This window comes from Oncorhynchus tshawytscha, linkage group LG27 (assembly GCF_018296145.1).
Source record: "Oncorhynchus tshawytscha isolate Ot180627B linkage group LG27, Otsh_v2.0, whole genome shotgun sequence".
NCBI classification, from domain to species: Eukaryota; Metazoa; Chordata; class Actinopteri; order Salmoniformes; family Salmonidae; genus Oncorhynchus; species Oncorhynchus tshawytscha.
In genome coordinates, this window is record NC_056455.1 from 2,321,203 (window position 1) to 2,335,246 (window position 14,044).

General features: G+C 42.0%; 2 protein-coding genes across 3 annotated transcripts in view; both read right to left on the reverse strand.

Annotated features, from left to right (window-relative positions):
• The window catches only part of LOC112259288 (protein tweety homolog 2-like), a 117,915-nt gene extending 109,661 nt beyond the window's left edge, over positions 1 to 8,254 (reverse strand). Inside the window, exons 1-2 of one of the 2 annotated variants that reach the window (XM_042307213.1) lie at positions 8,069 to 8,254; positions 7,734 to 7,939 (exon numbers count right to left, since the gene is read on the reverse strand). In XM_042307213.1, the coding sequence (XP_042163147.1) occupies positions 7,734 to 7,862 (129 nt within the window). In that variant the 5' untranslated portion in view covers positions 7,863 to 7,939; positions 8,069 to 8,254. Of the gene's footprint in view, positions 1 to 7,733 lie in introns of both variants that reach the window. The other variant, XM_042307214.1, reaches the window with a different exon arrangement.
• Positions 8,255 to 10,084: 1,830 nt separating this feature from the next.
• LOC112259300 (60S ribosomal protein L38) lies at positions 10,085 to 13,323 on the reverse strand. The gene is made up of 5 exons (XM_024434022.2): positions 13,199 to 13,323; positions 12,980 to 13,006; positions 12,210 to 12,270; positions 11,888 to 12,010; positions 10,085 to 10,157 (listed from the first exon to the last, which is right to left on the reverse strand). Exons 2-5 carry the CDS (start codon positions 12,980 to 12,982, stop codon positions 10,132 to 10,134), a joined length of 213 nt encoding a protein of 70 aa, XP_024289790.1. The 5' UTR covers positions 12,983 to 13,006; positions 13,199 to 13,323; the 3' UTR covers positions 10,085 to 10,131.
• Positions 13,324 to 14,044: the final 721 nt, after the last annotated feature.

A 14,044-nucleotide genomic window follows, 5' to 3' on the forward strand; every position in this document is an offset into this window, starting at 1 on the left:
TTTTTGTTTTGCACTGTTTGCGGTACGTGCACTTGATTCAGCAGCCCTAGCGTCGAAAAGGCCAAGTGTGCCCATTTTGAACCATTTCATGTGTCTGAAGGTAGAACTCCGCCTACCCGGCAGGCCAAGGAAGCAAGTCAACTGCAATTACAGGCCTATCGCTGGCAAAGATGTGTGTATTCAACGGAAGCCAGGCTTCCCAAAAAAAGTGACCAATAATGTTTTTCAATAAAAATATGATCTTTCATCTCTCTGTGTTTCATCATTTTCTTTCAATTGGCAAGAGGCTGAATATATCTCACACAGGAGAAAGCACCCCTCTGTCTCTCTACGTGTAAGCCATCTATCTGATGCTGTATGGTCCAAACGAGTATGACATTGTTGCCGCCTGTAGCATTGAAGGCAAGGGAAGCCAGTGAGCATTTGACCTCCCTTGATAAAAAAAAGGTATAAAAAAATGTGCCAATCAGCATCGAGCTAAACTGAGCGAGCACAACTATGAATGGTCCGACCCACACAAAAAAATTGTCAAGGGAAGCCCGCTTGGATTTTGGCGTCACTCCTATCAAATCCCATTGAGAGGATACGTCATTGACAGCAAAACTTTAATTGTTGCATCTCATTGTGTTGTCCTCTGGTGGCTAGCTAGCTAAAGATTGAGCTAGACTTGTGGTTTTACAAAATTCTCCATACTGGCCAATGATTATAATGGCGATTCTGATCCAGCCATTTATTCATACATTGTTGTGCCCCTGGCCTGAGATAATGGAAGTTCAATATGTAGCTAGATGTAGAAGGCTAATGTTAACTAGCTAACATTGCCCATGCATGGAAGTTAGGCTAGCGAGCAAGCATTTTAGCCAGGTAGCCAAGGTCAAGTACAGTACTAGGTACAGTACACTGTCATACAGCGTGTACTGTATGACAGAGTGTTAGACTGTTTCATCAACATGAGAGGATGGCATTGGCGTTTCTCTACAAGGGTAAGTCAACATTTGTTTCTACTTGCACGAACACTCACGCACACACACACACGCAGAAATAAGAACCATGGACAGCCACATCATATTTAGCTTACATTAAACTGGACTAAATTGTTTAGATGTCACTGTATTAGACTAAGCAGAGGTGATTTGATGATGTTGAAGTTGAAATGGTGTTGGAATAGTGGAGGCAGCTCCTGTTTTCTTTGTGACTTGTGGAAACTATCAGTGGTTCTAAGCCAATAGTTGTTCAGTGGTCCAAAAAAGTCGGGAAAATTAAGTTGCTAGACCATGCTGTTACTGTAAATGCACTATGCTTTGTGGACTTCACTGGACAGAGGTTGCTATCCGGTTTTGTGATAAAACAAAGGTGTGATTGAATTTATTCTGCCACTATGTCTTCTTATTGTCTCAGCCTTTTTCCTATATATCATGGTCGCAAGGGATGTGAATTAACAGGTTAAAAAGGCAAACAACGCAATTATCACAACACATAGGTTGTAATATGGCTTCCCTAGTGATTTCATCCACACACTGCACATGCACAGTTCACCATGTCTGCACAGTTCCCTCGAGCCATAGACTGTAAAAAGAAGCCTTGAAAGCACAGCAAAGCTGATATTGTGAGACTTCAAAACCATGACTAGAGAGACTCAACGAATACAGCAAAGAGCTTCTGTTTTTATGAGTAAGTTCATGTGTAAGTTGTTATTCAGCACTCCCAACACTTTGTTCAACACCTAAGCCATAAAATGTGCCTTCTCCCTACTTCTATTCATGCTACAACCAGCACTATAGCTGCAATGAAGGAGTACAGCAAAGTGTTTCCATAAGCTTGCGTTGTTATTATTAGTGGCTTGTATCTTTTTCATGTCAAGGAACATTTCACTTTCTCTGGCCATAGGAGTTAACAACATGAATTGGTGCATGAGGCAGAAATAATGCAGTGCGACTTAAGTTTCGCCATCAGCTAGATGGCTGTATCCTCTTTTCTCAGTGGAGGGAGGGAGAGGAGGGAGGATGAGTTGGGTGAGGCAGCCTCACTGCTGCTTAGACCTCCCATCAGACTGACCATCAGATGCAGGCCAGTTAAAAAAGAAGAGCAAATTATGCTCACTCAGCTGTGACTCACAATTAATACAACAAATTATCTATTAGTGGAACGCATTCAGTTGTGACACTGACTATGTAGCCCCTTTCCCCTTTCATATACAGTTGAAGTCGGAAGTTTACATACACCTTAGCCAAATACATTTAAACTCTGTTTTTCACAATTCCTGACATTTAATCCTAGTTAAGATTCCCTGTCTAAGGTCAGTTAGGATAACCACTTTATTTTAAGAATGTGAAATGTCAGAATAATAGTAGAAAGATTTATTTATTTCAGCTTTTATATCTTTCATCACATTCCCAGTGGGTCAGAAGTTTACATACACTATTAGTATTTGGTAGCATTGCCTTTCAATTGTTTAACTTGGGTCAAACGTTTCAGGTAGCCTTCCACAAGCTTCCCACAATAAGTTGGGTGAATTTTGGCCCATTCCTCCTGACAGAGCTGGTGTAACTGAGTCAGGTTTGTAGGCCTCCTTGCTCGCACACACTTTTTCAGTTCTGCCCACAAATTTTCTATAGGATTGAGGTAAGGGCTTTGTGATGGCCACTCCAAAACCTTGACTTTGTTGTCCTTAAGCCATTTTGCCACAACTTTGAAAGTATGCTTGGGGTCATTGACTATTTGGAAGACGCATTTGCGACCAAGCTTTAACTTCCTGACTTGAGATGTTGCTTCAATATATCAACATCATTTTCTTCCCTCATGATGCCATCTATTTTGTGAAGTGCACCAGTCCCTCCTGCAGCAAAGCACCCCCACAACATGATGCTGCCACCCATGTGCTTCACGGTTGGGATGGTGTTCTTTGGCTTGCAAGCCTCCCCCTTTTTCCTTCAAACATAATGATGGTCATTATGGTCAAACAGTTCTATTTTTCTTCCATCAGACCAGAGAACATTTCTCCAAAAAGTACCATCTTTGTGCCCATGTGCAGTTGCAAACCGTAGCCTGGATTTTTTTATGGCCGTTTGGAGCAGTGGCTCCTTCCTTGCTGAGCGGCCTTTCAGGTTATGTCGATTTAGGACTTGTTTTACTGTGGATACAGCTACTTTTGTACCCGTTTCCTCCAGCATCTTCACAAGGTCCTTTGCTTTTGTTCTGGGATGATTTGCACTTTTCGCACCAAAGTACGTTCATCTCTAGAAGACAGAAGGTGTCTCCTTCTTGAGCAGTATGACAGCTGCATGGTCCCATTGTGTTTATACTTGCGTACTATTGTTTGTACAGATGGACGTGGTACCTTCAGGCGTTTGGAAATTGCTCCCAAGGATGAACCAGACTTGTGGAGGTCTACAATTTCTTTCTGAGGTCTTGGCTGATTTCTTTTGATTTTCCCATGATGTCAAGCAAAGAGGCACTGAGTTTGAAGGTAGGCCTTGAAATACATCCACAGGTACACCTCCAAATCACACAAATCATGTCAATTAGCCTATCTTCCCTATCTCTGCTCTCTCCCCATCCCTCTCTCTGCTCTCTCCCCAACCCTCTCCTCTCTCTCTGCATCCCTGTCTTCCCTCGCTCTACTCTCTCCTATCCCTCGCTCTACTCTCTCCTATCCCTCGCTCTACTCTCCCCATCCCTACTCTCTCCCATCCCTCCCTTCCATCTCTCCCTGAACTCTTCCCTCTCTCCTGCATCCCTCTCTTCCTTCTCTTATCTCTCCCATCACTCTGCTCTCTCCCATCCCTCTCTGCTCTCTCCCATCCCTCTATCCCCTCTCTCTGCTCTCTCCCATCCCTCTCTCTACTCTCTCCCCATCCATTTCTTTCTTACTAACGCTTTCCCATTAAACTTGTTCATCCCTACAGAAAAAGCTCCACATTACCTACCTAATTAGAAGCAGCAAATATAGGGTGGGTGTCTCACTTTAGCCACTTCGAAAAAGTACTGAAAGCTGTCTGTCCCTATTTTAGACGTCTAGTTTACACTGTACGCTATAGAAAACAACATTCCTTGAAATAAACCCAGTCTTTGTGGAAAGTAAGATCTGAAACATTGCTCATCCCAAGAACTTGGTGGCCTGCCTGGTCATTTGGCAGTGTGAAGAAACAACGCGTGCAGTCTGTAGCTTACCCCATGACAGTCAGGCACTCTCCCCTGGCATTCCTATCTGCTAAGCCAAAAGCATCAGCTTCCTTATCTTTGGTGTGTGTGATTACAAGAGAGATGTGAAATATGCTGTGTCTGATGTTCACACAGGTTTACTTCCATTAACAAGGGTTTAAATAAATAGCTAAAGTGTTATTGGGTGTGGTATAAAACAAGAAGTTATCCAAGATGGCGTATTAGTCGGACGTGTGTTTTGTCTTGTCCCGTCTTAATAATAGTTTTCCTGTTTTTTTGTATATATTTTAAATCTCACTTTCCATCTACGGACTGAAAATACTCTCACCCAATGTGGTACGAATCTGCAATTTTTTAAAACTTTAGAAACGGAACTCCCATCAGAGGCTAGCCAGCTAACTTTCTACTAGCCAGTTAGCCACTGCTAGCCACCACTCTTCACCGTTAACTCGGACACCAGCCAGCCTCAGCTCGGTCAATACCTGCCAGTCTGCACAGCGCAATAACAACCCAGAGCATATCAGACTGCTTTTTCTCTACCTCATCTCCGGATTCCTACCGCAAGTTCTGGACCTTTACACTGGATCACCACAGCTAGCTAGCTGCAATCCGAGTGGCTGTTCCTGGCTAACGTCTCTGTCCCGAAGCAAGCCCCAGTTAGCCTTGAGCTAGCCTCCAGCTAGGCCCATCTCCCGGCTAGCCAAAGAGGTCCACCAGCTAATTCTTGGGCTACAATACCTCTTGTCAATTGGCCAGGACCCTTTATTGCCGACACGGCGCCCTGCCGATCCATCACGAATGGTCTGCCAATGTAATTGTCTGAGGTGGTTTCAACAGGCTTTTCCGTTGAGACGTCACCGAAGATCCATCTGCTGGCCACGGCCTGCTAGCTTTCTGAATCGCCGTGTCTCCAGCTCTAGCATAGTAGCGACAACCGAACAGCCCCCTGCCTTTCCCTATTGCTGCTCATTGGGCCAGATGATCACTCGGCTACTCATGCCTCTCCCTAATGTCAATATGCCCGGTCTACTGCTGTTTAGGTTAGTAACTATTGTTTAATTTCACTATAGAGACCCCAGCCCCATCCTAAATGCCTTAGATAGCTCGTGTGTCGCACCCTCCACGCATGCGGAGACCTCACCTGGCTTAACTGGTGCCTCCAGGGACACAACCACTCTCATCATCACTCAATGCCTAGGTTTACCTCCACTGTACTCACATCCTACCATACCCTTGTCTGTACATTATGCCCTGAATCTATTCTACCATCACCAGAAATCTGCTCCTTTTGTTCTCTATCCCCAACGCACTAGACAACCAGTTCTTACAGCCTTTAGCTGTATCATTATCCTACACCTCCTCTGTTCCTCTGGTGATGTAGAGGTTAACCCAGGCCCCGTTGCCCCCAGCATCACACCAATTCCCAACTTCCTCTCATTTGTTGACTTCTGTACCCGTAAAAGCTTTAGTTTCATACATGTTAACATTAGAAGCCTCCCTAAGTTTGTTTTATTCACTGCTTTAGCACACTCCGCCAACCCTGATGTCCTAGAAACTCTTGACCAAAAATGTTATAGACATATCCACCCTGCCCTGCCTTTCTAAAATCTTTGAAAGCCAAGTTAAACAGATCACCAACCATTTCGAATCCGACCGTACCTTCTCCACTACACAATCTGGTTTCTGAGCTGGTCACGGGTGCACCTCAGCCACGCTCAAGGTCCTAAACGATATCATATCTGCCATGGATAAAAGACTACTGTGCAGCCATCTTCATCGACCTGGCCAAGGCTTGGCCAATCACTGCATTCTTATCGGCAGATTCAACAGCCTTGGTTTCTCAAATGACTGCCTCACTTGGTTCACCAACTATTTCTCAGGCAGAGTCCAGTGTGTCAAATCGGAGGGCCTGTTGTCCAGACCTCTGGCAGTCTCTATGGGGGTGCCACAGGGTTATTTTTCTCTGTATATATCAATGATGTCGCTCTTGCTGCTGGTGATCCTCTGAACCAACTCTACGCAGACGACACCATTCTGTAATACATCTGGCCCTTCTTTGGACACATACAACACTCCTTCCGTGGCCTCCAACTGGTCTTAAATGCTAGTAAAACTAAATGCATGCTCTTCAACCGATTGCTGCCCGCACCCGCCCACCCAACTAGCATCACTACTCTGGACAGTTCTGACTTAGAATATGTGGACAACTACAAATACTTAGGTGTCTGGTCAGACTGTAAACTCTCCTTCCAGACTCACATTAAGCATCTCCAATCCAAAATTAAGTCTTGAATCTGTATCCTATTTAGCAACAAAGCCTCCTTCACTCATGCTGCCAAACATAACCTCGTAAAACTGACAATCCTACCGATCCTTGACTTTGGCAATGTTATTTACAAAATAGCCTCCAACACTCTACTCAGCAAACTGGATGTAGTCTATCACAGTGCCATCCGTTTTGTCACCAAAGCACCATATACTACCCACCACTGCGACCTGTATGCTCTCGATGGCTGGTCCTCGCTACGTATTCGTCGCCAAACCCACTGGCTCAAAGTCATCTATAAGTCTTTGCTAGGTAAAGCTCTGCCTTATCTCAGCTCACTGGTTACCATAGCAACACCCACCCATAGCTAACGCTCCAGCAGGTATATTTCACTGGTCATCCCGAAAGCCAACACCTACTTTGTCCGCCTTTCCTTCCAGTTCTCTGCTGCCAATGACTGCAACGAATTGCAAAAATCACTGAAGCTGGAGACATATCTCCCTCACTAGCTTTAAGCACCAGCTGTCACAGCAGTTTACCGATCACTGTACCTGTACACAGCCCGTCTGTAAATAGCACACCCAACTACCTCATCCCCATATTATTACTTACCCTCTTGCACACCAGTATCTCAACTTTCACATCATCATCTATCACTCCAGTGTTTAATTGCTCAATTGTAATTATTTCACCTCCATGCCCTATTTATTGCTTTTTATTGTGTTATTGACTGTACGTTTGTTTATGTGTAACTCTGTGTTTGTGTTTTTGTCGCACTGCTTTGCTTTATGTTGGCCAGGTCGCAGTTGTAAATGAGAACTTGTTCTCAACTGGCCTACCTGGTTAAATAAAGGTGAAATATTTTATTTTTTAAAGATACAAAATATCCTGTTCTCTTCCATCAGGATTATCAAATTAATGAATTGCTTAATCTGAGAATTTCTGCCAACAGCAGAAGTATGGTCGGCCTACACAGGACAGAATACAATGCAATGTTAAACTTACTTGCAACATTACATTTAATCTTTGATATTTACAAATAAGATAATGTCCTTTCTGGGGTACACTCTCTCTCAGATGACTATTCACAAATGTCTAGCGTCTTGCTGAAAAAGTGGGAACCGCCAGCATGTTAGGGTTTAATCCCAAATGGCATCCTACCATTACTTTTATAGTGCACTACTTTTGACCAGAGCTCTGAAGGCCATGGTCAAAAATTGTACAATATATTGGGATTAAGGTCGGTGCCAAATGGGATAGAGATTATGAGACCCGCGTGGGCCAAATATCGGTGTCTACCACGAACCTGCTGGTAGTTCTGATCCTGGGGGGTGAACGTGTTGTCGATGGGCTGAAAGTTCAAGTTGACATGAGGGAAATTGTGTAGCCAATATGTCCACCAAGGTGCCATATAATCCTCCCGTATTGAAGACATCCTGGCCCGAGTTTAATTATCCAATATCTAGTGGTCTCTAGTAAACCGACAGCTCAGTCCCGTCTTCTGTAACAAAGCTATAAACAGTAATGAAAAAGCATGCTGGATAATGTAAACTCGTTCACACGCACAGTAGACAAAATATGCAGGGAGATCGTTAAAGGAAAGCATCCCAAAAGTATTCGTGAAAAAGAAAATTAGCACACCGTGCCCGGTCAGCCCGTTTCAACCACAGCCATCCTACCGCTACCGTCTGCTGGTTCAGTCATTCCACAGACAAGGGCCGTCCCTACACGGGAGCGCGTAGAAATAAGAAACGCTTGAGACAAAGCGAGAGAGCGCAGAACCTGAAAGTAGGAACATGAATAGTAATGAAAAAAATGTAATTGGAAAAAGTAAGACTTGGCACGTGGTAAATGGATACTCAAGTTTATGAAAAAAGTATAGGTATATGCCAAATATAGAATAATTATGAAATGTTCACAAAAGCAACATTGATATCTGGGTAGCTCCCATTGACTTTGCAACACCCCCATCTAGTGTAAATAAACTCACATGCAGAATCTGTCAAAGTTTACCAAAGTGCCATGGAAATAACGCACAACTGATAGCATTACCGTAGTCATATGGCGCAGTTTGAGGATTTGGCCTGGTCTTTTTCCAGTCTGCAAACAGCTGCTGGACAATGACCCAGTGTTAACAGACAGGGAACTGAAGAATGGGTTCTAATTTACTATCCCGAAACCTTACAATATTTTAAATAACAAAATGGCACCCTATTCCTTATAGGCTGCTAATTTGATTAAGACCCATAAATCTCTGTTCAAAAGTAGTGCAGTATATAGGAATAGTGTGCCATTTGAGACGCAAACCTTTATATATGTAGTAGACAGTAGCCAATGCTATGGTCATTCCAACAAATAACGCAAAACACTAAATAACATTCGAGCATGCTGTGACAAACAAGGTGAATATCTGAAGTCTCAACCTTCAGAAAATTCTGTATGAAGTGGATTAGTCTCATTTTATCTTTATTTAACTAGGCAAGTCAGTTAAGAACAACTTATTTTCAATGACGGCCTAGGAACAGGGGCAGAACGACAGATTTGTACCTTGTCAGCTCAGGGATTTGAACTTGCTACCTTCAGGTTACTAGTCCAACGCTCTAACCACTAGGCTACCCTGCCACCCCAAGGCTGATTCTGACTATGCACTAGTCTGACATGGAGAACTTTAGCCCTAGACGTGCATGTCAATAGAAACTGTCCTTAGGCCTATTTGAGTTCATAGCGAATTGATCAGACCGCTTGTCATCAACAACTTACTGTGCAGGCTTCAGCTAACCATGCCAAAAGAAACTTACCATCTACACCTTTCAATTAGACATAACCACCAGATTGTCCACTAAGTCTATATACATAATAGTAATAGTACTGCATCTGTAATAATGGCAGGTTCTTCACCTTGTCACTTTCAGGAGCATATTTGTATTTAAATACACCAGTCCATGAAGTAAGCAGAGGCCTGTAAGTGATTGGATATGTGTAAGTAATGTTACCACCTTAGTAGTCACCACCCCAAACAATATAGATGTTACATCATTTGAGTATTAGAAGAGAGCCTGTGTAGTAACTGATTTGACTCCACTACAGATAACTTGTCAAATTTGTTTAGGGCCAGTTTCCTAGTCAATGAGTAAGCCTAGTCCTGGACTAAGAGCATCCTCAATGGTGAATCTTCAACAACAGCAGCCGTCTCTTCGTCACATCATTAAACACCCGATTACACATCTCAACAGGTGATCCATGCAAGTCATGACAGCAACAGTGGGGGTGGGCCTTCCCTCTTCTGTTCTCAAGTGCTCCTCAAGCAATGGGGAGGCCGATGACATCAAGACTTCCAATCAAACCAACTCCTTAAAGTTTGCAGTTGTATAAAAAACACCAAATAGAAAACTTTTTTTTTTACCCTTTAGTGCACATCGTATTTATACTTGGGATACCACTGCAATAGGACAAGTACAAACAAAAAAAATCATTGGAGGAAGTCTTTAAATCTGAGGACTAGGTTTAATCTGTCTGGGAAACTAGCTCTTAAATAATCCAGTCACTTCATTCGGCAGACATTCGTTTTTGCCTTCTTCCAAAATAGAGCCACTAAGCATGTTAAACATGAATATAGATAATTTACTGCAGTGGAACATAACAGGCATGACAAAGACAAATGGTTTCTCTTTTTATTACAATTTACTGTACACGAAGATAGTCCTCTACTTGAGCTCCTTTACAGCCAGACCTGAAAAGAGATGAGCTGGTTAGAAACTGCATTACATGAATCATGCTCATTCACAAAATATGCTTTGAGTGACCAAGCCACAAACTTGATAGATCGACATTATTAGAAATGGTACTGGCGGTAGGAAGACAAGAGAAAGTTCGCTTGTTCAAATCCCTGAGCAGATTTTGGGAAACATCTGTTTCTATGTCCTTGAGCAAAACAGTTAACCATACCTGCTCTGGATAAGAGCAATTTTTTATTCAAATCTGTTCATATACACCCCCAGGAAGAATGACACTTTAAAATATTTTCTGACAAGCAACCACTTAGATATGGTCAAGTTAAAAAGATTGGGAATAACATATACAGGGTGGCAGTGTAGCCTAGTGGTTAGAGCATTGGACTAGTAACCGAAAGGCTGCAAGTTCAAATCCCCGAGCTGACAAGGTACAAAATCTGTCATTCTGCCCTTGAACAGGCAGTTAACCCACTGTTCCTAGGCAGTCATCGAAAATAAGAATTTGTTCTTAACTGACTTGCCTAGTAAAATTAAAATAAAAAATACTAAGGCATTTGCAAAAATTATTTAGCAACATAGAATGGGAAAGCAGCAGCAATGTTTTTGAACAATTAATAGATACTGCAGTAAATAGGAACAGAGTCTACGCAGACCAGTGCGCCATAGCCAATCAGAGGTACAGTAGGCCTTCATGAAAACAAGAAATTTGCCACAGACCTGCCATTATTCACTTTGCACTGGACTGTGTGTTTGCTAGCAGTTATTTACTTTTTTTGCACACCAGTATTTCCACTTGCACATCTATCACACCACTGTTGATTTGCTAAATTGTAATTACTTTGCTACTATGGCCTATTTATTGCCTTACCTAACACCATTTGCACACTGTATATCCACTTTTTATTCTATTGTGTTATTGACTGTACGTTTGTTTATTCCATGTGTAACTCTGTTTGTGTCGCACTGCTTTGCTTGATCTTGGCCAGGTCGCAGTTGTAAATGAGAATGTGTTTCAACTGGCCTACCTGGTTAAATAAAGATGATATATTTAAAATAAAAAAAATGTAAACAACCCGAGAGCAATACTTTTCTTGGTTGTCCAAAATGTATTGTTGAGTTATATTAAATCATACATTGAACTGCAACTACATATTCTGCCAACAATTCCTTAGTGTACGTCATGGACTGTTGAGTCAAATATAACCTCTTATAGAGTTTTGTAGCATAAACTGGGAATTGTATATTTTTAACTGATATGATTGTCTGTTTCATATCTTCCAAAATTGTTAATCTTCAGCGCCAATGGAAACAAGCTGCGTTTTTCTATCAGATAAAAACAATGTTTGGCCACCAAAATTCCCAGACAGCTCAAAGCATTAAGGAAAATACGTCCATGCACCGGTGGAACTCAATTTCTGAGGAAGTTGAAACTAAGCATTAGGTCTATCCTTACTCTCCTAGCAAGTGTGCAAATGCACCACAAGCACCAAACATGTGGTGTTTGGACAACTTGCATAGTAATAGATCAGATTACTTCATCATGTTCAATTTGTAACCACTCTGCACTGACAAAATAACATCTTTATAGACTGGACATTGTCACCAGACTTCAGGATTAAAGGTCTTGAGAGATGGGCCTACAAAACAGATTTCAGACTCCTTGTGCCAATTACCAACCCAATTAACCACAACATGCCACATTTCATGTGATGAAAGTTGAGCATCTTACCTGGGGGCAGGGACTGTTTCAGCTTCTCTGCCTTCTCCTTGTCTGTGATGACGAGGGTGTACAGGTACCGGCTGCAACGCACCTTGAACTTGACATTGTCCTTGTTCTTCTTGATCTTTACGGCTGTGGGATAATAAACAAGAAGCAATCTATACATTCAACACTATGGTTCGCAGTCAGCATTCCCAAACAGAAGCCTATGTGGGTGCAGAAATTATAAAGACTGAGTGTACTTGAGTGTACTGATTAGTGCACAATACTTGATTCAATTGTCAGAAAGTGTCAGATGAGCAGAGCATGTGGGCAACAATGTAATACTTACACTTGGCATCCTTCCTCCTTGCTGTAAGCAAGAAATCTTTTATTTCTTCGATTTTTCGTGGCTGAAATACAACAGGTAAATAATAAGTACAATGTTCTGCAACAACCACAGGGGTTAACTCAATGCTAATAGCTTAGCTAACATGGCATGACATTATAGCCTCATTGCTGAATTAGCTTGTTATTATTCTCTTGGCTAGATGGCTAACTAAATGAAAGTAATCTGAGGATTGTCAGTGGACCGGTGGAACTAAAGATTCTGGTAATATCGGAACTTAGCACTAGGTCCACCTTTATTCTAGCAAGCGTGTAAATGCATCACAAGCACGAGACAGCCTGTGATGGTTGGACAACTTGCTAAGACATGCTGGTTAACCAGGTTAACATTGGCTAGCTAACGTTCACTAGTTAGCTCGTTACAACTCACGATGACAGTTGTAACATAGCTGCCTTTCACTGTAACTATCACCACTCGACTCGTTGACATTTCAGTTACTAACGAAATAGCTACACAACATCAGTTTAAGGTAGCTAGCAACTCGTGTACTGGCGGTAGCCAACCACGGCAGCATTACTAGGCCGTACCCGAATTGGCCTGTACTAACTAGTAGCCTACTCGGCTAGATAATGCTGGCTAACTAGTTACACAGGTAACAACCAGGCAAACAGATACCAACGTCGCACCGAAATAGCTAACACTAAGCTTACTAAACAAAAGTCTGCCATGAACAGTTAGCCATGTAATTAAAATTCTAAGAAAATGGTCCTCACCATCTTGCCGTGTCAGCGGACTGAAGCCTGAAAGACCGTAGAAAGACATGGGTTAGAATGCAGATAATTTCAGTAGAACAAGCAACGCAAAACTAAAACTTGGTATATTATATGGATACATCTTTGTAAGATCATTCTTTAATAATTTGGGGGGCATATTATGCAGTTATAAGAAGGATGGCGGATGATTATAAATGTACGGAAAAATATACAACTTACACAGCCTGCAAGAGAGGGGACGAAGAGGATGGAACTTCCGCTGACGTAAAATGTATAGGTCAAGCTACGGCATACCATGGAGGACAAATGTAAGATGAACGACTTTCTCTTCACTCATTTATCCTTACTTAAACATTTACTTTTTGTTTTCCCAGAAACAATAACCAATTTGCAAACTCCTGATCCAACATGGCGTAGCAGTGCAGACGTGTTTGTCATTGTCCCGTGTACATTTGTTTTTTTTTGTCCTTTTTAAATTTTTTATTTCAATCTCTTTTTCCATTTTTAAATTAAATATACCTTTCGGCAACCAGTCTCACCCAATGTGATACGGATCTACTATTTTTTTTTACCTTATAGCTAGAACCTCCATCATATGCTAACCAGCTAATTAGCTACTAGCTATTTAGTAATATATATTTGTTTCTTCTATTTAGTCATTGTTAACCACTGCTAGCGGGCTTTACTACCTTTAGCTCAGACACCAGCCGCTTTTAGCCTGGATAATACCCGCCAGTCTGCACAGCGCGATATCAACCCTAAGCATACCAAACAAAGATTCTATGGTGTTAGAAAATTGGAGACCAATCACATTAATGAACAATGATGGAGAGCTACTTGCATCCATCTTAGCAGAAAGACTTAAAAATGGTCTTGACCAAATAATTGATGATACCCAGTCTGGTTTTATGAAGGGCAGACATATACAGTGGGGCAAAAAGGTATTTAGTCAGCCACCAATTGTGCAAGGCCTGTAATTTTCATCATAGATACACTTCAACTATGACAGACAAAATGAGAAAAAAAATCCAGAAAATCACATTGTAGGATTTTTTATGAATTTAT

Bases quoted from the DNA above. Each gene is read 5' to 3' on its own strand.
- LOC112259300 (XM_024434022.2), bottom strand. The intron at 12,011-12,209 runs GTAAGTATTACA...ATTATCCCACAG, and splicing joins AAGGAGGAAGGATGCCAAGT to CCGTAAAGATCAAGAAGAAC. The intron at 10,158-11,887 runs GTAAGATGCTCA...ATCTCTTTTCAG, and splicing joins GAAACAGTCCCTGCCCCCAG to GTCTGGCTGTAAAGGAGCTC.